This window comes from Schistocerca nitens, chromosome 6 (assembly GCF_023898315.1).
Source record: "Schistocerca nitens isolate TAMUIC-IGC-003100 chromosome 6, iqSchNite1.1, whole genome shotgun sequence".
Lineage (NCBI taxonomy): Eukaryota > Metazoa > Arthropoda > Insecta > Orthoptera > Acrididae > Schistocerca > Schistocerca nitens.
Genome location: NC_064619.1, coordinates 387,584,991 through 387,608,062, shown reverse-complemented (window position 1 = coordinate 387,608,062; position 23,072 = coordinate 387,584,991). Strand labels below are relative to the sequence as shown.

The following is a 23,072-nucleotide window of genomic DNA, read 5'->3' as shown; positions in this document are numbered from 1 at the left end:
ACACGTTCTAACTAGACGTGTAGCCCGTGATAGCACTCCTCTTGTAAAGCTTAGTACGCACTGTTCGCACTCCTTGTCGCGGAATCTTTGTGGAAGACATTTCCGTAGTCTTATATCGCAACCTGATGGTAAAGTAGCTATTTTTTGGTTATTTATTACGATCCTACGAACTTACGCCTAAGTCACTCACTGCTCGTTGTTCACAGAATTTGCAGTGAATTGTGAGTGCGAAGTGTGATTGCTGATGTGAGGGATGCAGAAAATGGCAGTTTCAAAGAAATTTTTTCGAAATGCATCCCCCAACCATCTTTAAAAATCTTCCGAAATCTCCTTTAGACATTTGCAACGTGTTGTGAGTTTCACTCCATCATAAATTTCTTAAGGTATCAAGAAGTTGTTAGGAGTTCATGGATCTACCAACATTTATGAGCAATGCTGCTACTTTTCGATTGGCGAGCTTTAGGTTATACATTGTTATGTACAAAATGTATCTAACATATCGAAAAACGTTTTATAATCGTAAAAGACCTAATCTGTTTTCCGACACTGGACATTCATTTACTAGTCTTATCCATAGTTTAAAAGTATTGAAACAGATATTATCTCAATATCTGTATGTGTACACAGTGCAACATATGACGAACAGGATTCGTCTGTTGTCAGCGAATAGTTTAATGGCAAGAACTGACAATTCGAAAATTTAAATTATAAAGAATATAGCAACCAGTTGCGTGACTGGTTGCTATATTGTTTATAATTTTATATTCCACGATCGCTTCACAGAAAGGGAACCTTATGGAGCCCAACATCCAAAAATTCGAAAATTTTTATCGAATGTCGTCAACCCAGCATTGCTGCTGGTGGGTCTCCCGGACCCTGACTTGTGTGAGCGATTCATTTTAGTTAGGTTCACAACACTGCACACGAGCAGCGTTCCTTGTGGCTTCCTACCTTACATAGCTGTGCCATTTGCTCGTCAAGTGACAGCGGAAGTCCACTGTCTAGGAGTGCTCGTAGCGTGTTTGCGTCTACCAGACCAACCATAGCAAGTAGGTAAGTACTTGTTGGGCTATAGGACCCAGAGAAGAAATTATGGTATTGTTTGTCCCAACATAAAATGGTTCAAATGGCTCTGAGCACTAAGGGACTTAACATCTGTGGTCATCAGTCCCCTCGAACTTAGAACTACTGGAACCTAACTAACCTAAGGACATCACACACATCCATGCCCGAGGCAGGATTCGAACCTGCGACCGTAGCAGTCGCGCGGTTACGGACTGAGCGCCTAGAACCGTGAGACCACCACGGCCGGCGGTGTCCCAACATAAATACGTTTGTAGCATTCATTAAAATTGCTGAATCACCCTATTTATTTCAGACGAGGGCTATAATGGATGTAACAGAAGACCTGTGTAACGATACACTGCGAAATGAAATCGTTAGTGACGAATCAGGTGACGAAGTTGGAGAATTAGACGTCGAACTATATGGTGAACACGATACGGAAAGCGACGAAAGTGGGGATGACAGTGATAGATATCAGAACAATAAGAAATATTTTGTTGGTAAGGACAAGCGTACTGACTGAATGAAAGACATACCTATTCCTCGTATCAGAACGATGTCACATAATATTGTGTCACATATTCCTGGTGTGAGGGGAATGTCAAGGATAAAAGGACAGATGTAGAAATATGGCGTCTATCTTTCACGGATGAAATAGCGGATGAAGTCGTGATACATACTAACCAATGTATCGAATCCGCTAAGTCGAGATACTCTTCGTCTCAGGCCCTCATTCATGAGACAGACAAAGATGAAATTGAAGCATTTCTTGCTCTGTTTTATTTGGGTTGAATCTATAAGGTTAATACGGTTAATTTAGAAGAACTCTGGGACGGAGATGGAACAGGACTGCAATTATTCTACTCTACAATGACCCTACAGAGGTTCAGGTTTCTCGCACAGTGTCTGAGATTTGACAATAAATCAACGAAGTTCGACAGGCGAAAAGAGGATAAATTGGCTACTATACGGAACATAATTGATTTCTTCACCAAAAACTGCGTGGCACACTGTTCTCTGGGAGAATACGTCACTGTGGATGAAATGCTTCTCAAATTTCGTGGATGATGTAGTTTTCGAATGTAGATTCCTTCCAAACCTGGCAAATACGAAATAAAACTGTTCATTCTAATCGATGAAAGAATGGCCTACACGTCACATTTGGAAGTTTATTTAGATGAGCAGCCAGATGGACCGTAGAAGTTGAGAAATCATGCCGCTGATGTCGTCAAAGGCTTGTGTAATCATATTTGCAAAACATCAAGGAACAGAACGATGGATAACTGGTTTACGAACTATGAACTGGCCCTGTCACTTCTGAAATACCGTAAATTAATACTTTTTGGAACAGTTAGGAAGAACAAGACGGAAATTCCCCCAGAATTCGTGAACACAAGAGGTAGAAATGCTTTTATAAGTATCTTTGGCTTTCAGGAGACGTGCACATTAGTGAGTTATGTACCAGAGAAAAACAGGTGCCTACTTCTAATGAGTGCTATGTAACATGACAACAAAATAGATGCAACAACTGGGGAAGAAATGAAGCCGGATATGATAACTGTGTATAATGCTACTAAGGGTGGGGTAGATTCAGTAGATCAGATGTGTACTACCTATGATGTAGCAAGAACAACTAGAAGGTGGCCTTTGGCCTTATTTTTTTGTTTACTGAATGTAGCAGGCATAAATAGTCTCGTCATCTTCAGAGCTAACAACCATGGGGAGACCAACAGCAGAGACTTTCTGAAATCACTTGGGAAGGCTCCTCTCAGAGGCCAATTACTACACAGGTGTGGCAGTAAGCATATCAACCGACCTCTCAAAAGATTGGTGGGGGTCGAACAGCAAGATGATGGGAGTGTGAACCAGAGTACAGTGCCTAAGCGAGGACGGTGCCATGGGTGTGAAAATACCAAAACGCAATATATTTGTTACAAATGCTCTAATTTTGTGTGTCTCAAAAGACACTCAAGTTTAATTTGTAAAGAATGCATGTAGTGGCCAGGTGTGGTAAAACGACATGTGGAAGCAGTACGTTCAAAAGACATTGTGGAGACTCTCCGTTTATTTACTAAGTTTTCATACATGTTTTCTACTCATCTGTTCATACCTGAGTTTGATTTTCGTAACTTTTATTATTCTACTTTGTGTGCTATGACACACGACTGTCACATTGTGTAACAATTTTTGTCCTGTACGGTATGTAATTGTCTAATTGGCTTCCGTAGTAATGAAGTACAACAGTTGACTCAAATCCAAAGCAAAATGTGTTTTTTAGGTCATCTAGACAACATACGTGAATGTGAAGCCCTTTTGTGCTCCCTGTCGTTAATAAATCAGACTAATACGAAGGTCTGGTCTGTGAGACCCCTCGTAGCAACGGTGGTACAAACGAGCACAGCAGCAGCGCAGGGTTAAAATACTTTGTGCTGGTGTTGCATTTGAGCCACGAATGATGGACACACATATCGCAAAGAGTCTCTCAGTAACTTTGTGCAGTATGGCGACTGGAGAGTTCTTTACGAATGTGATTAACAACTGTGGTCGAAGGTTGGACATTGCACTTTTCTTCAACGAGTTCGCAGCCGAACCACTCCGGGAGGAGGGACCATTCATTACCAGTTATCATTTTTGTTTTAGTTTCATGTCACTCTCATTTTAGTTAGCACCCCATAATTTCCACTCTATTAAAATCTATGAGTCGCTCAGTATCTTTGTGGTTCTACTTCATACTAAATGAGAACACACTGCCGTAATGCGAATACAGGTGGTCATAGGGTCACCACGCCTATTAGTAGAAAGTCGTCGGTTATGACATGTACGGGACGTTGTGTCTGGTCACACTGTATTTTGCATGGCGGCGAGTGCGATATTCACCTGTCACTTGTCGTTTTCTGACCTCCGCACTAGCAGTGCTCCGCAACATTGAAAGTGAGAATCCCATTTCGGGTAGGATTCAAAACGCCTCAGATGTAGTGTTCCTCACGCAGAAGGTTCAAGACGCACTGCGACCGACAAGAGACACTGTATCATGGGGTTCTTAGAGTTTCAGTCCAGATGCAGCTCTGTGACAATGAGTCGCATCTTAGTTCCCAAGTGGCTACTACACTGAAGGCTGCTGCAGCATACAATTTTATTGTCCCCGTTTTGCCATTTATGGGACGTAAACATGGTGCTGCTACCCTGGCCAGGTCTACTCTCTCTTTTCAGATAATACATAGGACAGCGTCGACAACCATGTTAAAATGAACGAAGTGTAACAATACCATATTAATGATTCTGAGATTACTTCGCTGTGCGACTAAGTAAGTGGAATGTGCAGCACAAAAATATATATAGACTTCAGGCTACTGAAGATGCTTCATAAGAAACTGAGGCTAAAAGTGCAAGGTAAAATACAGTATGTTCCGAAATTCCCGTTACAAGCTTCTAGGACCTTTAGAGAGGAGTGAATTCATAATATTTTCTTACGTTAGGTCGGCTAATGTCATTTGACGTCTGTCCTACCTCTCCAACCTGGTTCGAGCCTCATTCACGTCTGTGAATGTTACAGCAAAATGGTTGAGTACACGTTTGCGGAATACACCGACATGATCCTCCTGTATCGCGAATGGCGATGCTGACGGTAATGGAAGAGTTGCTCATCGCCTTTACCAAGACCGTTATCCATAACGTCCGACTACATCGCTTACCTTCTTCTCCACAATTACGCAACGACTTTGAGAGATGAATGCCTTCAAGTCAGCAGGCGTGGCAGTGGTACTCCAAGGAGACGCCGCACATCCGAATCGGAGATGTATTTGTGAAAACTGATTAAATTTCCTTTTTGTTTCTTTCATCATTAGTGAGTGGAATTGTAAACTAAGTAAAAAAGTGATCTACTGGGTCACACCTGATAAATTGCTTCTAAAAATAGTCACGTTACCACCATATTGTCAAATGGCTGTAGCACGGAAACAGTACGTTTCCGGACATGGGTTCCTATCCAAAGTATTAAACATTCACTTCCCATAAGTTTGAATCGGGAATTTCCGAACACCCTGTACAAACTAAACTAATTGACATGCCAACAGACGTAACTCCAACGTCATCAAAATTTTATACGTCAAGAGTAGTGGCATTATAGTCTTGACTAAGAAAATTACATTTCCACAACACTTCCACTCAAAAGTGCGTTATGGCGTGCTTCTTCTTACTTTTAAGTACTAGTAATTTGGACTGTTTCTTTATTATTTCAGGAATCATGCCACCTAAAAAGAAACATACTATAGAAAGAAGCTTTTCTGCAGCGGAGTTTTACCATGATAACTAATGAAGCTAATGAAAAGACTTACGTGCCAAAATAATTGGTATCATACACTGACGAAAAGAATATCGCAACACCAAGAAGGAGTTGGGCGACTTAAACGATGGTTGATAGACGTGTTTCTACATCTGAAAGATGATGTCTGCTCAAATTTGGCCCCTTTCACTGAACAGTGGTGCTGTTAGGGCCACTATGAGGTCTCAAATCAGGTGTGCTTCAAATACACGCTTTAACTGTTGTGAGCATTAGTTACCTTGAGAATGAACGTGGTGAACTGATGCTAGTCAAGAATGCCTTCCGCCGGCCGAAGTGGCCGTGCGCTTAAAGGCGCTGCAGTCTGGAACCGCAAGAACGCTACGGTCGCAGGTTCGAATCCTGCCTCGGGCATGGATGTTTGTGATGTCCTTAGGTTAGTTAGGTTTAACTAGTTCTAAGTTCTAGGGGACTAATGACCTCAGCAGTTGAGTCCCATAGTGCTCAGAGCCATTCGAACCATTTGAACCAAGAATGCCTTCAGGGCGCCATAAACGCCAGTATCAGCACGACATTCAATTTCAACGAGGACGTTTAATAGGGCTACGGGGAGCTGCATGTTCCTTCTGTGATACTGGAGAAAGACTTGACAGGAATGTAGGCCTTCTACATGATTACAGGCAGCGGTGGTCACGAGAATGTACGGTGGCAGTAGGAACGGGCACTGGACGGCTACATGGCGCTACTGAGAGGGAAGACCATTGTGTTCGGAATATGGCTCCGTCGCATAACTTTGAGCAGCAGTTGGAACCATAGTAATACAACGAACACTTACAAAATCAGACCTCCTGCAGCATGCATTCCAAGGACCCCAAACCACCACCATTTGTGACTTCAATGGTGTCAAGTGAGAGCTCAATGGAGGGCAGGGTGGAGATCTGTTGTATTTTCTGATGAAAGCTGATTCTTACTTGATGCCAGTGATGGCGTTTGTTGCTTAGAGGCAGGCTAGTTGTGGGCCTGATACCAACCTGTCTGCGTGTTGGACAGACTGGACCTGCACCTGAAGTTATATATGGGATTCGCTTTCGTATGGGAGCAGGAGCATTCTCTTGGTTATTCTGCGCACCATAACTACAAATCAGAACGTCAAATTGGTGATTTGACCTGTTGTTCTGCCACTCGTGAACATAATTACATGGGTTATCTTCCAACAGGATAACGCTTGTCCACATACCGCTCTTGAAACTCAGTATGGTATGCAGAGCGTCGACATGTGGGCTTGGCCCGATCGAACACCAGCTCTGTCTGCACATATGGGACATCATGGGATGACAACTCCAGCGTCACCTACAAACATCATTAACCATCGCTGTGCTAAGTGACCAACTGCAACAGACACGGAATTCCATCCTACAAACTGACATCCATCCCCTGTACAGCTCAACCGATTCACGCCGGCATGCTTCCATTCAATATTCTGGCGATTACACTTGTTATTAACGTACCATCGTTTAACATTTGCAATGGCTTACCTCACGCTTACATAAACCCGTGATCTTACAATATTAACCACTTAAATATGTTACCAGACAGATGTACACTCGAAATTTCATTGCGCTACATCCATTATTATTGATTTATGGATGTTGTGACTTTTTCTCCATTAGTGGTATATCTTGGGCCGATTTCTTTGTAGATATAAATACGTTTAATCTCGACTCACAGTGGAGTGACGAAAGTCATGGGATTCCTCTTAATATCGTGTCAAAACTTCTCTTGCCCGGCGTAATGCAAGAGCACGAGTAGCAAGCAGTTCACGAGTCTTTGGATGCCCCCTGCAGACATATTGCGTCATACTGCATTTATTTTTTTGGGTCATCAATCTTCTCACTGGTCTGGTGCGGTCTGCCACGAATTCCTCTCCAGTGCCAACCTCTTCATCTCAGAGTAGCACTTGCAACCTACATCCTCGATTATTTGCTGGATGTGTTCCAATCTCTGTCTTCATCTACAGTATTTGCTCTTCCTCTAGTACGATGGAAGTCATCCCCTCACATCTTAACAGATGTCCTATCATCTTGTCCCTTCTCCTTGTCAGTGTTTCACACATATTCCTTTCCTCTCCGATTCTCCACAGAACGTCCTCATTCATTACCTCATCAATCCACCTAATTTTCAACATTCGTCTGTAGCACAACATCACGAATGCTTCGATTCTCTTCTGTTCCAATTTCCCACAGTCCACGTTTCAGAACCATACAATGCTGTGCTTGAAACTTCCACTCACAGAACTTTCTTCCTGAACTTAAGGCCCTTGTTTGATAGTAGTAGACTTCTCTTGACAAGGAACGCCCTTTTTGCCAGTGGTGGTCTGTTTTTGATGTCCTGCTCCGTCCATCATTGGTTATTTTGCTGTCTAGGTTGGAGAATTCCAAAACTTTATCTACTTCGTGACCGTCAAACCTGATGTTAAGTTTCTCGCTGTTCTCGTTTCTGCTACTTCTCATTACTTTTTTCTTTCTTCGGTTTACTCCCAATCCATTTCTGTACTCATTAGACTGTTCATTTCGTTCAGCAGATCCTGTAATTATTCTTCACTTTCACTCAGGGTAGCAATGTCATCAGCGAATCATATCACCGATATTGTTTCACCTTGAATTTTAATTCCACACCTGAACCTTTCTTTTATTTTCATCATTCTTCCTTCGATATACAGATTGAACAGTAGGGGTGAAAGACTTTATGCCTTTCTTACATCCTTTTGAATCCCATCACTTCGTTCTTGGTCATTCGTTCTTATTATTCCCTCTTGGCTCTTGTACATAATGTGTATTACATGTCTCTTCCTACCGCTTACCCATATTTTTCTCAGAATTTCCAACATCTTTCCTCGTTTTACACTGTCGAAAGCTTTTTCGCGGTCGACACATCCTATAAACGTGTCTTGATTATCCTTCAGTTTTGCATCCATTATCAACTGCAACGTCAGAATTGCCTCTCTCGTGCCTTTACCTTTTATACAGCCGAAAAGTTCGTCATCTAACACATCCTAATTTTTTTCCATTCTTGTCAGCAACTTGGACGCATGAGCCGTTAAGAAGGTTGTGTGATGATTCTCGCACTTGTCAGCTCTAGCAGTCTTCGGAACTATGGAGATTATATTTCTCCAAAGTCAGATGGTATGTCGCCAGAGTCGTTCATTCTACACACCGACGTGAATAGTCGTTTTGTTGCCCTTCCCCAATGATTTTAGAAACGCTGATAGAATGTTGCGTGTCCCTTCTGCCTTATTTTATTTTAAGTCTCGAATGTTCTTTTAAATTCTTCTTCTAATACTGCATCCCTTAACTCTTCTAAATAGACTCATGTTTCATCTTTTATCACATCAGACAAATCTTTCCCCTCACAGAGGCCTTCAATGTACCGTTTCCACCTATCCGCTCCCTGCTTTGCATTTAACAGTGAAATTCCCGTTCCACTCCTAATGTTACCACCTTGCTTTTAATCTCATCGAAAGCTATTTTGACTTTCCTATATGCTGAATCAGTGCTTCGGACAATCATTTTCATTTCGATTTCTTCATATTTATCGTGCAGGCATTTCGTCTTTGTTTCCCTGCACTTCCTGTTTAATTCAATCCTCAGTGACTTGTAGTTCTGTATTCCTGATTTTCCCTGAACATTTTTATACTTCCTTGTTTCATCGATCGACTGAAGTATTTCCTCTGCTACCTATGATTTCTTCGCCGTTACCTTCTTTGTACCTATGTTTTTCTTTCCAACTTTGATGAGTCTATTTAGGGATGCCCGTTGCTCTTCAACTGCACTACCTACTTAGCTTTTCCTTATTGCTGTATCTACAGCCTTGCTGAACTTCAAGCGTATCTCATCAATTCTTAGTAATTCCGTATCCCACTTCTTCGCGTATTAATTCTTCCTGACAAATATCTTAAACTTCAGCCCTTTTTTCATCACTACTACACTGTGATCTGAGTTTACGTCTGCTCCTGGGTACGCCTTACAATCAAATATCTGATTTCGGAATCTTTGTCTGACAATGACGTGATCTAACTGAAATGTTACCGTATCACACGGTCTTTTCCAAGTATACCTATTCCTCCAGTGATTCTTCAACAGAATATTCGCTATTACTAGCTGATATTTATTACAGTATTTTTCCTCTTTCATTCCTTGTTAAAAAAATGGTTAAAATGGCTCTGAGCACTATGGGACTTAACATCTGTGGTCGTCAGTCCCCTAGAACTTAGAACCACCTAAACCTAACTAACCTAAGGACATCACACACATCCATGCCCGAGGCAGGATTCGAACCCGCGACCGTAGCAGTCGCGCGGTTCCGGACTGAGCGCCTAGAACCGCTAGACCACCGCGGCCGGCTTGCATTCCTTGTTCCAAGCCCATATTCTCCTGTAACATTTTCTTCTACTCCTTCCTCTACAACTGCATTCTAGTCGTCCACGACTATTAGATTCTCATCTCCTTTTATGTGCTGTATTAACATTTCAATATCCTCATATACTTTCTCTATCTCTTAATCTTCAGATTCCAACGTCGGCATGTATGCCTGAACCATAGTTGTCGGTGATGGTTTCTGTCGAATATGATAAGGAAAACCCTATCACTGAACTGTTCGCAGTGACATACTCTGCATTACCTTTCTATTCATAACGAATTATACTCCTGTTATACCATTTTCTGCTGCTGTTGATATTACCTTATACTCATCTGAACAGAAAACTCTGTCTGTTTTCCATTTCACTTCAATCACCCCTAGTATATCTAAACTGAACCATTGCATTTCCCTTTTTCTAGCTTCCCGGCCACGTTCATGCTGCTGATTTGAATATTCAGTCTTTTTCTCATGATCACCTCCCCATTGGCATTCCGCTCCCGGAGATCCGAATGGCTGACTATTCTGGAATCTTTTGCCAGTGGAGAGATCATCATGACACTTTTCAATTATACGACACATGTCCTGTGGATCCAAGTTATGTGTCTTTAATGAAGTGGTTTCCACTACCTTCTAAATCCTCATGCCGTTGATCATTGCTGATGCTTCCTCCTATATGGGCAGTATCTAACTCCAAGGACCAGAGAGGGCCCTGAGCCCCTGTCCACACCTCCGCCCATTTGACAAGGCCGTTGGCAGAATGAGGGCGACTTCTTGTGCAAGAATTCTTCGGCCACGTAATGCTGATCATTAATCAAAATTTAATTTCTGATGGGTTTCGCACCCAGGACCGTAGATGTTTTGATTATTAAGCATAACTACCACCCCCTTTTTTACTGATTTCATTTTTTTCTATATTGTTCGTTGTATTGTTCAGGGTGAACGTCCCATGACACCCGTTCAGGTTCTGCGTTAATCTGTTCACTCGGTTTTCTATTTCAAAGTGCTGCTGCTACAGAATGTAGTGTACGAACTCACCTCTCGATTTATGTCCCATAAATGATCGATTGGATACATGTCGGGCGATCAGGATGGTCGAATCATTCACTCTGATTGTCTAGAACGTTCTTCAAACGAAACGCGAAGACCTGTGGCCCGGTGAAATGGCGCACTGCGATCCATAAATATTCCATCGTTGTTTTTAAAATTAGAAGTCCATGAATGGCTGCAAACGGTCTCCATGTAGCCGAACATGACATTTTCAGTCCTTATCGTTTCAGTATGATCAGAGGATCCAGCCCATACCATGTAAACACAGCTCACACCATTATATATCCACCACCAGTCTGCACAGTGTCTTTTTGACAACATGGGTCCACAGCTTTGCGGGGGTCTGCACCACACTCGATCCCTACCATTATCTCTTACGAACTGAAATCGGGAGTCATCTGATCAGGCAACGGGTTTTCAGCCGCCTAGGAACCAATCGATATCGATACTTTTTTTACACACGAAATACCTTAGTACAAATGAAAGCTCTGTCAATACACTGTGCTTTTATACCTTAAGTACGCAATATTATCGCACCTTCATATGTGCATATCGCTACCTCATGACTTTTTTCACCTCAGTGTATAAGGAAATATGGTGCATATTTTGACAGCGCGAGATAAACTTACTAGTTTTCTTCCCAGATTGGAGCTATATTAACGAGGCGTTTGAGTGCGACGTTTCGATATTCCAAGTACTGTTACTGGTGCTCGAACATGTAATGTAATATCTTTAATTTTTTCATGAAATAAGGCAGCATTTATCATCAGAAAAATTATGTCAGTAACTATCTTCTTGAACTGGAGAATCGACAAGTTAATGCCTAACATGTACGACAGTTTCCAGTGAATGAAGAGATGTTTTCAGATAGTGAGGTTCAAGGATAAGTAAAAAATTTTGGATTACGTGAACGCAACACATTGAAAACAAATTTCTCTGAATAAGAACTGGCAACATTTTGGAGAAAGACTTGTGACTACTATCCAATATTATCAAAAAATGCGTCAACAAAACTGACTCAAGGAGCCGAGAGTTCTAGGCGTAAAGGTGGATTTGTGACTATGGTGGCTGATTGAACGTGGAATATTTTTTACAATATGCATTGGTCGAGATCAAATCGATAAAAAAAATTAGTTCATAAGAAATAAGTAAGACCAATCACCTCATTGACTTTCATTATTACGTGGGTTAAAACAACGACTACAAAAACATGTGAGTCTTATTTGTTGAATGTTAATGAAATAATAATATTAAGTATTTGCTAGTAATTTTAAGTATAAGACTGTTCAAACGGTTTTTCCACTACTTCAGTTAGATACAAAACTTGTTGGGTTATTGATTTCTATGCGATCTCGTTCGGGGGTAATAATCTCGGAAATGTTTGGAATGTGTGTTGTAGAGTAGTGAATCACCACATCCTTGAAAATATACACATTTTGAATAATCCGATAATGTGGTTACTGGACGACAGCTGGAGGCATTTGGAAGTCAGGATCCACACAAACAGCAGTATTGCACAGACCCTCTTTCCTGTGTGTGACTGCACATCATCTACATCTATGCACTGTAAGCTATCTTATGGGAAGAGGTGCAGACTACTTCTGGTAGCATTATCATTTTCCATTTCCCTGTTGCATTCACGGCTGGCGCATGGGAAGAATCACTGTTGATGGAACTTCGTATGGGATCTAGACTTTTTCGCCGTCATTTCGTAAGAGGGGAGAAAGTAATGTGTCGCTTGACTCTTCCAAGAAGAACGTATGATCTAGAAATTTCAACAGCAAGCCTCTCCGTCACGCGCTTCCTGTAGTGACTGCAATGGAGCTTCTTGAGCATCTCCCTGACGCTCTCAGAATCACCCCGTGACGAAACGCGCTGCTCACCATAGGATTGTCTCTGTTTCTTACCAGACTTATGAACAATACTCAAGAATCAGTGAAGTAAGCGTTTTGTAATCTGCATCTATCATGGATGAATTAACGAGTCTCAGCTTTGCAGCTGCTGCTCCTACAGTTTCTTTTATGTGTTCCTTCCACTTTAGGTCGACCCGGATAGTTACTACCGAGTATGTTAAAGTAGTTATTGTTTTCAGGAACTTTCACCGATTTTGTGACCCAGCTGTACTGGGTCTCTTCACGTATTTGAGCGCTATATGTTACAGTTAGAGTTATAAAACTGCTGTAGGCTACCGTAGACTATAATACGTAAGTGTAGACAATGGTCATTTTTCTACTAGCCTTGGTCTGTTAACATCGTAACCGAGTTACCAGTATGTTAGGTGTTCTGCATATCTATTGGGTATTACCTGACTTCGAAGATTTGTTTACATGTCTGTGATGAGTGCCTTCCTAGATTCCCCTAGAAACCTGGAGTGGTGAACTGTTTAGAAACTGAGTGAAGATATATAAAGGGCTGCGTAACCAACAACTATTTTTGTTCTACATAGTTATACTCCTGTCTGTTAATTAAAAATAAGCAGCATTTATAACAAAATTGAAACTGTTAATATTTACTTCTGGTTTTATCACAGCAAACTTTTGATTTGTAACGTTAAGTAGAGGTGTACTGCAGAAAAAAAAGGGCAGGTTTTCACTATCGCTAAAAACCCAATTTCCTCATAAAAACCTATCAGACATTGCTTTAATACTTATTCTGTCTTATATAAAACGTTTAACAACTTTCCCACTTATCAATAACAAATGAAAGCTACTGCCTCTGATAGTGATAAAGAACGTTTCGTTCAGTACAAATAACAACAATAATTTCGTGCATTTTTTATGTTTGTGAAAGTAAACTGTACTTGCATGAAAAGTTATTTCTTTGACTAGACGAAAGTGCAAAATTTAAGCGATCAGCTAGTTTTCATTACTTATATAATGGAATTTGTATTTTTAAGCGACATAAAATATACAAAGGAGTTACACTCAGCGACGTGCGGTTCTAATTCTTTGAAAAGGAAACGAACAAAGAGATGTTGTCGGCACCCAGTTTCTCTATCACACCTTCGTTTGTTTCGTTCGCTACCAACTCTAATAGTATTATCGGTAATCGTGTCATTTACTGCGTCCTATATGTACTCTCCCAAGACTACCGAACCGTAGCTTCGGCAGGTTGCAACTGTAGTTATGGTTATTTTTGTTCAGAGTCAACCGGCAGTCTCTGGACCAGTTGCCGATCCTCTGCAGGTCTTCTAGCATTACGGTTCAGGTATCAACATGGTCGCCTTTGACTACTGCGTTCTGGATCTCATGGACGAACAGAGCGAGCTGAGTTTAATAAGATCTGTTTCCGCATTACCCCTCTACGATTGAAAGTGCATGTGACACGACATCCACAAAGCACTCGGGATGCGTACAGGTCGGCACCGACGACACTGATGTCGCCAGCTGGGCTGCAGACCGACCGCCGTCTCGTCTGCTGCCAGCAGCAAGGGGCATATGATCTGCGAACAGGCCTTCCAGGTGACAATTTTGCGACCATTAATCTTCCACTTCGAGCAGATCTCAGCTGGTCTACGCGACTCAGTACATCAATTCCACTTTTGCTACCAATGAAATGTGCTTGCCATTACGTTTAATCGGACCAAAATCTTCCGTATCGCACTCAGGCAAGAAAACTGCAGACCAATATCAATTATTAGTTAATTACAATTTTTCCTTTAGAAAGTTGACAGAAAGGGTAACAGTCATTTATGACAGTGACTTGTGCACGTTCCCGACTTAAATTTAGCTTGTTTCTGAACCAGTGTCTTGTTTCCAACTAATTCAGGCGCACAGTTACACGCTTTACTTGTTGAACGGTCGTAATTAAAAGTGGGTACGTCACAAATTGAGTAATTGATGTCCTTAGTGCCCCACTGTTAAAAATGTCGGATGCCAATGTGCTGCTCACCAAAGAAGTTACGTTATCAACAAATCACATAAAATGGAAAACGAATAAAGTAAGAAACTTAAAGCAATTACTTGGAAAGACGTAGCTGTTCAACGACTAACCAACTGAAAACAAAATGGAAAAGAAAAATTAAAAATATTATCAACTGTACAACGTTTATTAACATTCTATATAACAAATAGTTAATGGCTGATTTCGCTCGGTATCAACTTATGATCTAAGAGCGCTAACTGCATACATAATAAATCGAAGTTTTCATTACAAAAATTTTATTTCAAAATTAATAATTCATTCCACCATAGCGCTGGTGTTGTTAAAACCCTGATACATTACGTGCGTGAAGATGCTTATACTAACCGAAATCGATTGTCAACAGAGAGCTTACGTTGAAGACCGTTAATAAATATTCTACTGCAATAAATGATCCTGTCCATTCTTAGACAAAGTCAGATTTTGCAAAACAGTTAGCACCTGTGAACCAAGAAAATGAACACTTTAGCTGTGTGGTATTCTTCGCAATAGTTTGTTCGGGAAGACTCCCTGCGTAATGAGCTATAAAAACTTTTACCCACCTGGCGCTCCTACCTAAATGAAAATGTCCTTCATTACCTACGCAAACTGTTGTCTTGCTTTTCTAATAGAGAAAGCTATAAAAAGTTTTGTGCGCCGACAACAGAAGAGAACAAGTGCCATTCGTTGCTGTGCTTTCCTGACAAATGCGGTCTGAGTGTTCCAAAGGGCACCGTCAGATTCTTAACCGTAACAAAACAATTTCCTTCCACCGATCTGACGCCGACTACGTCTATTACGACAGAACTACTGGGTTAATGTGGTATAGGTCATTCATTTATACTTTCAACAAGTCATCGCCCTACTCAACAGAAAAATAGTAACTCATATTGGAATAGCACATGGTGATACATTAATTTAGTAGCAAGCTGGTCATGCACCAAGTAAAATTAAATTTTTTTGTGTTGTCTTTGTGGTATGCTTTGAGAGATTTCTGCTCGGCGATCTCTGCTTACATCGGATGTCAAGTGCGGCTGTTTGAGCGTGCCGGGAAAAGATTCTCATACTTTGCAGCTTGAAAACTACCACATGGTGGCCACAAAGTGTCACTACAACGTGAAATGAAATACGCGGGTCATTTCAAGAGTACTGCACATTGTAAGATAAGACTGAAGAAAACAATTTATCTTACAAAATACCTTTACAGGTCATCAATATAATCTCGATTCCTGCTTATACCGCCTCCAAAAGTTTTGCTAACTTCCGTACTGTGGATAGGGCACCTTCGTTGTTGAGCAGTCTGATTTCTCGAGTCACTTCACTGGAAATTTCAATAGTTGTATCAAAACGTTTTCCGCAGAGCTGTCCTTGAATTGGGGAAACAAATGAACTGATTGGCTCATACCAGGTCTGTATGGTGAGTGGAGAAGTATTTCCTATCCACATTTGTAGAACGTTTCTCTCACTAGTAGGGCAATATGCGGTCTTGCACTGTCTTGCAAAATGAGAACACCATCTGCAATTATGCCTTCTTTGACGAATTATCGGGCGCAAAACATTTTGCAGGAACAGCTTGTAGTGCGCGCCTCTTATATACGTCCCCTGGGGCACTATATCTGTAGCTATGACTCCATTCATGTTATACGCAAAGATCATCAGTTTTATCTTCAACTGCCGGCGGCAGAACTTTTTTCCGGAGTGGAGAGTCGGAATTTTTCCATTGTGACGAGTGAGACTTCAGTTCTGGCTCAAAATCCAATGCAACAATTCTTTTCAGAGACAGTTTTCCTTCTGTTCGATAGTGCTAAAGCAATTATTCTGCAATTCTTTTGTGACCTGCTTTCTGCTTTTCACTCATATGATGAGGAACCCACCTGGCAGCCAACTTTTTCTCATCTTTAACTTTTCAGTTGATTCTGCAAGCTGAAATGACATTCTGTCTTCATATTCAATTTTTCACAAGTTTTACGTCAATCTTCTCTCAAAATGTCATCAACAATAGTTTGAGAGCTGCTGTCTGTTGTAGTTGATGGCCTTCCACTTCTTGGTTTGTCCTCAGGGCTTACCTGACCTTCACGAAACAAGCAGACCACCGTGATACTGTGCTACGATCCACTACACTATTGCCAACATCTCACTCAAAGTGTTGTAAATTCCATTTGGATTCTTTCCACGTACGGATTTCACTTTGATGTAGGGAAGCTGGTAACTACGTGTAATCCGACATCACTCGGTTTCAGCTTCCATTCCAAAGTTCAGTTAGTCACGGCACAGCCATGCGAACCAGCAACACATAAAGGCATACGGCCCTCGCTGCTAAGGTCTCGCTCACAGCTGAGATTAATTTCAACTTGCTCACACCACTGTATGATCGCGCACGTTCAGTGTGCAGGGAGTTTTTGAAATGACCCTCGCACTTCTTGGTTTTGCGCCTCATGACCCAATTAAGTTGGAAGAGGAGGATTTTTGCAAAAGAATCTGCAGGCACGCTGCAGTTCTGCGCTCATAGACCAGAGTCCTACATCCAGATAGGGTACGTACAAAATGACTTGGCCTATGCCTACGCATACGTTGTGGTCAGAGAGGGCACAATTTTAGAAGCGGCAACTATGTTCGAAGCCTACACACAAACGTACATCATAGCTACTGATAGGGAGTCGTCAAATAATTGTATGAACTGGTTATGACAGTTCAAGCAGTGGATCCTCAAAGTTAATAGTTTCTTACTGGAAAAAGTAGAAAAGAAATTTTCGCATAACCAAAGGACCAACAAAATCAAAAAAGGGTCCATATGCTGCCAGAAGTAAAACTCATCATATAAGGAATAAAAAATGTAGTGTTGCTTCCGACGTCGCTTGCTGCGATGCTGACAACGCTACGTAAAGCGAACATGTTACACGAAAGTTATTTGTCTTTCCCCTGATCACCTGTTTGGCAATATCACCAAAAATAAAATTAGCTTCTCATTCTCTCACATCTTTCTGAAGCAGCAAATTCTTGGAAGTACTCGAAGCAAAGTTTTTTCCCCTTCTTCTTATTCCGCTTTGAGGAATTAGAATTGCTGGCGGTTCCTGTAACCACTCAAACACAGTTTTTAACGATCTGTTTACTTCCATGTTTGCTCTTCTGAGAAAAATTTAATCGCATTGCATGTAATCATATGTGCCTCTTTAGGAAGAACTCACCCTGTTCCTGGTGCTGCGCGAAGACTGCAGTGCCATGCTACGTGGTCAAGAGATAAGAACGAGAATGCTCGATGGCGGCAGTCGACTGGTAACTGAAGCGACCACACATTCGGAACAACGGGAAGGAATCATCACGAGCTCAAGACGAAAATGCTTTTCTGCGACGGTGCGCCAGCTCCACTATAGAGATTACTGTCTGCGCTGTATCGATCTGAGTGGATCCTGAGCACCCTATGGCAGTCTCCCTTTCGGGAGGTAAATATCGAATGTTCTTATATTATTTATGTACAGGCACTCTCGAGCCTGAACGCACAAAGATTCTGAGGTCTGATCCACACGAATTAACTGAATTCGCCCCCACTAGGAGTCTAAAATAAACCTCAAGTTAATACTCAATGGTTAATTACAATGATGGCACTGGCTAACGTATTCTTCATGTGACTGCATGGAATTAAAGACCGTACATAAGTATGAAAAGTAAAATTTTTAATTCTCTCAGATTAATTATGGGTTCCAAAGTGAAACAGTTTTCCACTGTTGACAATGATTTTCAAGTAAAATCAACTGTTTTAAAGAATATTAACCAATAAATTAAAGTCAGAGTTCCGACACAACACATAGTCACTTCAAGTTACAAAGAGTAACCAATAAACTGCTGAACTGAAGTGCGATATACAGTCCATAAAACAACACAAGTTGAAACTATCTAATGAAAAAATATTTAATTATAGGAAATAGCGTAAAGTGTCTAATAAAATGTAAATCATTTGATCTGGAAATTTCTAATGAAAGGAGCTTTGAAATAACCTGTAAACTAACCTTGCCGCGGAAATGTTCACTTACATTGGAGTGCGTATACCCGTCTAATTTATTTCGCTGCACGCACGTGGGCAACATTCCTCCAAAAGAGTTCTGTATTTAGGCCCTGATGGTGTCTTACCTGTAACGGACGCTCGATTCTGTTCTGTTTCGGCATAGGTACCAGCGCAAATGCTGCTGCAACGTACGAAGCTCAAAAGAGTAAACCGCTGCGCTGCGTGCTGTAATTTACTGTTTGTCAAGAAAGACAACACCCCATCCACTCGTTCCTTTCATTTACTGGCAATACTCTTCGTACTCTCTGAATTCAGAATGTATTCAAAATATGTTTCGTTTAAGAATAGGGAGAGGATGATTACGAATTAAAATAAAATGAAATTAGAAGTTATTTAATCTTCTGAGAACTGCAGCTCTAACACTTAAACTCTTTTAATAAAATTACACCTTCTTTTTCACCGTATCGCAAACACCAAGCATTATTGATATCAGTTTTACTTCAAAATTACTAACTCAAATCTCATTTTAACTGACGGAAAGTGATGAAACTTACTAACACCTAGGACATACAAATGATAAATCGACTCCTTTACCTACCTTTTAGCGGTTAACGCTAATACAGGAACCACGTACCTGAATATATTGGGACCTAGCTATTACCGTTAACTGCGAGAAAATGTCAAACATTCGATTTTTCAGCGGGACGGAGTAGCAACTCACTGCCACCAGCATGTATGAGCAATTCTTAACGATGAATTGCCTAAATGATTGATCAGCCGCTAGAGGGGTACGGGTTTCAGATTGCAACACTGGCCTACTATGTTCCTTGATCTGACGGTATGTAAGTTTTTCTTTTTATCTTTTGACAGTTCTTTTGAAATTAAAATATTTTAGTGCTCTGCGCCAGTTAAAGTTCACCTCGACGTACTATTTCAATTTATGAGGAGAATGAAGACTTGTGAAATCAGGCGGGCGTGTTTTAAACAAGCTGTACTGTGTCGGGTGTGTTTACTAAGTCAATAAATTCGGCACGCATGCAATACTCTAAACGTAATATACGTATATTCCACATTTTTGGGCAGTTCTGTTGATTTAATCCTTTCTTCTGGATGCATGTATCTTACATATAGTTTCACACTCCATCTGGCTCAGCTGTGCCCAATGTTCGGAAGTTATTTTTTCCTTAAACGGAGTTTCCTCGTTGTTTGTGCACTGCTTTTTAGTCAGTAGTAGCAGCAGCGTCTCGACAGTTTGCAGTTGCAGTCACACGTAGAGTTTGCAGTCGTTGAGATGTGTGTCTTGGCACCTTCTATCGGTAAGTGTTGCTTTGTATTGGATGATCAATATGACATTAATTTATAGCATCAGAAAATTGTGCTGAGTCGAAGTTTTATTGGGAGTTGTGACGAAATGCACTAATAATATAATTTCATTGTCTGTTCGCGTAGAAAACAAGAAAAAACAAACGCGAAATATGTTAACTGTAAATGACAGGTTTCATTGTTTCTATCGACGTCCAGTTCCAATTATAATCATTTCATGATAATATTAAAGGAAAATACAAATTTTGAATGACATTTTGAGAAATGACCAGATACAGTGTACTAGGAGAAGCAACGGAGTGAGAGGAATGACTAAATTTAGTGTCGTACGTATACGGTAAGTCGACAACGGCCGGGAGAGCGGTGTGTTGATTCCACGGCCTCCATACCACATATGAATGACGGTATTTGATGAGGATGACAAGGCTGTCGGTCGGTTCCTATTTGCCAGACTGAGACCGCTGTCGACACGTACTGGTTAGCAAGTACTTTTGTGACTGGATCTCATTACGTATAAAACGCCTAAAACATTTAGCTACTAATGAGGAATGAGCGCAGTGCTGTTTGTTGACAAATGAAGATATGGTCCTAACGATTTCGTGATATCAGATTTCACAGTTAAGGTTATTTTTCAATTTCACATTTGCTTTCCTTATTCTGTAGCTTAAGTGCCGCATGGGATTTTTTTTTAATCATGACTTAGCTGCAGCGAAAATATATACTGTTTCTGGTCGCTGGTGCACTGAAGAGCACAAAATAGGTTTCGTTTTGTACAGTTAGTAAAAATAAAACAGCGGAAAATTGCATTTCACTATAAACTGACCACAACGTGAACCACTACTCAACAAATATCGCGATGAAATTGTGTATTTGGGTCATAGGAAACGCAATAGTTCAGTAAAACCCTAGTGTTCTGCTTCAGAAAAAGGCTGGAAGTTTTCGACAAGCAGTTTTAGAACCATATACATAGGTGCTTTTATACCATGTGAGAAGTTTGTCTATTTCACTCTTTCATGGTAGGATTTTCAGACTGCACGAAACGCGAACTGGTACCACTCTCCTATACACGTGGTTGATGTTGCACCTTTGCCGTAAAAAGATCGATGTCTCGTTAGCACTTTTTTCCTTAAATTTGTTCTTGACGGTGCTCTGAAGGAATATGACTGTTTACATAAGTAATACTCTGCTTTAATTCCTCGGCCTTCTCTGAGAAAGCTTCCTGATCATTGCGCTCCACAACGAGAAAATGTACTAAATTACTGTTAATGTGAATTCATAGAAACAATATAACGAGTCGTTGTAAAAAATTGCGAATCTCCCCATTCACCACAGATCAGAGTTTAATTTTGTAAACTAACTGAACTCTATCTAAAAAAAGAAACCATAGGCGGTTCGAAGTGAACTTGCTTTGAAGAATTACGGTTCCCACAAAGTCATTAACGCCACCTTATGCCCATGTAAATTCTATCTATGAGTAAGGAATGATCACGAACGCTGCCAACTCTGCCCAGGTAAGATACAAATCGCACGTGACAAAGAGAGCACAGCGACTGACAAAATGTATTCGATACTCTGGATAACTAACGACTTGCTCCGCTGAGAATAACAAATTGGACGACTGTGAATCTCTCGAGGCGGCACGAACTGTGCAGGGAAGAAGACTAACGAAACGTTTCCTTTACTCGTAGTCCGCCGAGACTAACGAATTGGAATTTCTGTGGGAGTGCTACAGTGTTCTGCACCATTTTGTCTGGTAGGTAAATTAGTCAAATGGTCTGAATGCCGGCTGGGGAATCGAAACAGAAGAGTAAATTGCACCGTCTATGACATTTGACCTACTCCAGCACCATTAAGCTGTTTACTTCGCACTGCTTACACAGTGAAATATATACCGAAATTCACGATCATTTACGAATAAAGCCGTCTAGCTCGTTTAACACATTTTGTTTATTTATTGCACCATTACGGCTACTGCCATCACTGCTTCTCAAAACAAATCAACGTTCTATGCTGGTATTAAAAATCTATGCTTCTTATTTTAATTCTGACTCGGAACCTTGTTTTGCAAGTTCTAAATTTTTTGTATCTGATGAAGACAGTAGCATAAACGGCCTGACAACTGGAGAAACTTATTAAAAGATGTAGACGATTTTTATTCCTAAAGTACATACAACGATCACGGACTCCTACAGGAAATGTATTTCCTTTAATGAATTCTCAGTGTTTGTTGGACCCCTGCTACTCATGCAGCTGCGGTAGGGTTGAGTTGTTCTTGGCAGACTTGGCTCCACCTCCTTGGCAGGCCCCGCCTGCAGGTGCGTACACGCCGTAATGAAGGCGGCACCGGCCGCTCCTTTGTGCAGCCCGGTCCGACACCCAATTCGGTTCGGCTCAAAGGCGGCGGAACACGACCTCATCGCCACACGGCGGCGGCCGCCCTCTGTGGCTAAGACGACGCCCCGCCTTCGCCACCCTGGCAAGCTGGCCTGCTGGCTCTCGACATCAGACGCCACTGCCGCTGCACTCCACTGGTCTGCCGGCTATCGCCCGGTTCATCAGCTTGCTCTCCCAGCAAGCCACTGCCTCGCTTTCTTGCCACCACCGTGGCTGGCTTGCGGCCTCGTGGTGGAGAAGCCGTCTGAATCCGACTGGAGTCATATACACTCTGCTGACAAAAGTCATAGGATAGCAATATGCACATACACTCCTGGAAATGGAAAAAAGAACACATTGACACCGGTGTGTCAGACCCACCATACTTGCTCCGGACACTGCGAGAGGGCTGTACAAGCAATGATCACACGCACGGCACAGCGGACACACCAGGAACCGCGGTGTTGGCCGTCGAATGGCGCTAGCTGCGCAGCATTTGTGCACCGCCGCCGTCAGTGTCAGCCAGTTTGCCGTGGCATACGGAGCTCCATCGCAGTCTTTAACACTGGCAGCATGCCGCGACAGCATGGACGTGAACCGTATGTGCAGTTGACGGACTTTGAGCGATGGCGTATAGTGGGCATGCGGGAGGCCGGGTGGACGTACCGC

The 23,072-nt window shown here is 41.6% G+C and overlaps 1 protein-coding gene across 1 annotated transcript in view; it reads left to right on the top strand.

Moving 5' to 3' along the window:
- The window catches only part of LOC126263373 (uncharacterized transmembrane protein DDB_G0289901-like), a 175,313-nt gene extending 152,951 nt beyond the window's left edge, over positions 1 to 22,362 (top strand). Inside the window, exon 4 of the mRNA XM_049960464.1 lies at positions 22,310 to 22,362. Within this exon, the coding sequence (XP_049816421.1) occupies positions 22,310 to 22,362 (53 nt within the window). The remainder of the gene's footprint in view (positions 1 to 22,309) is intronic.
- Positions 22,363 to 23,072: the final 710 nt, after the last annotated feature.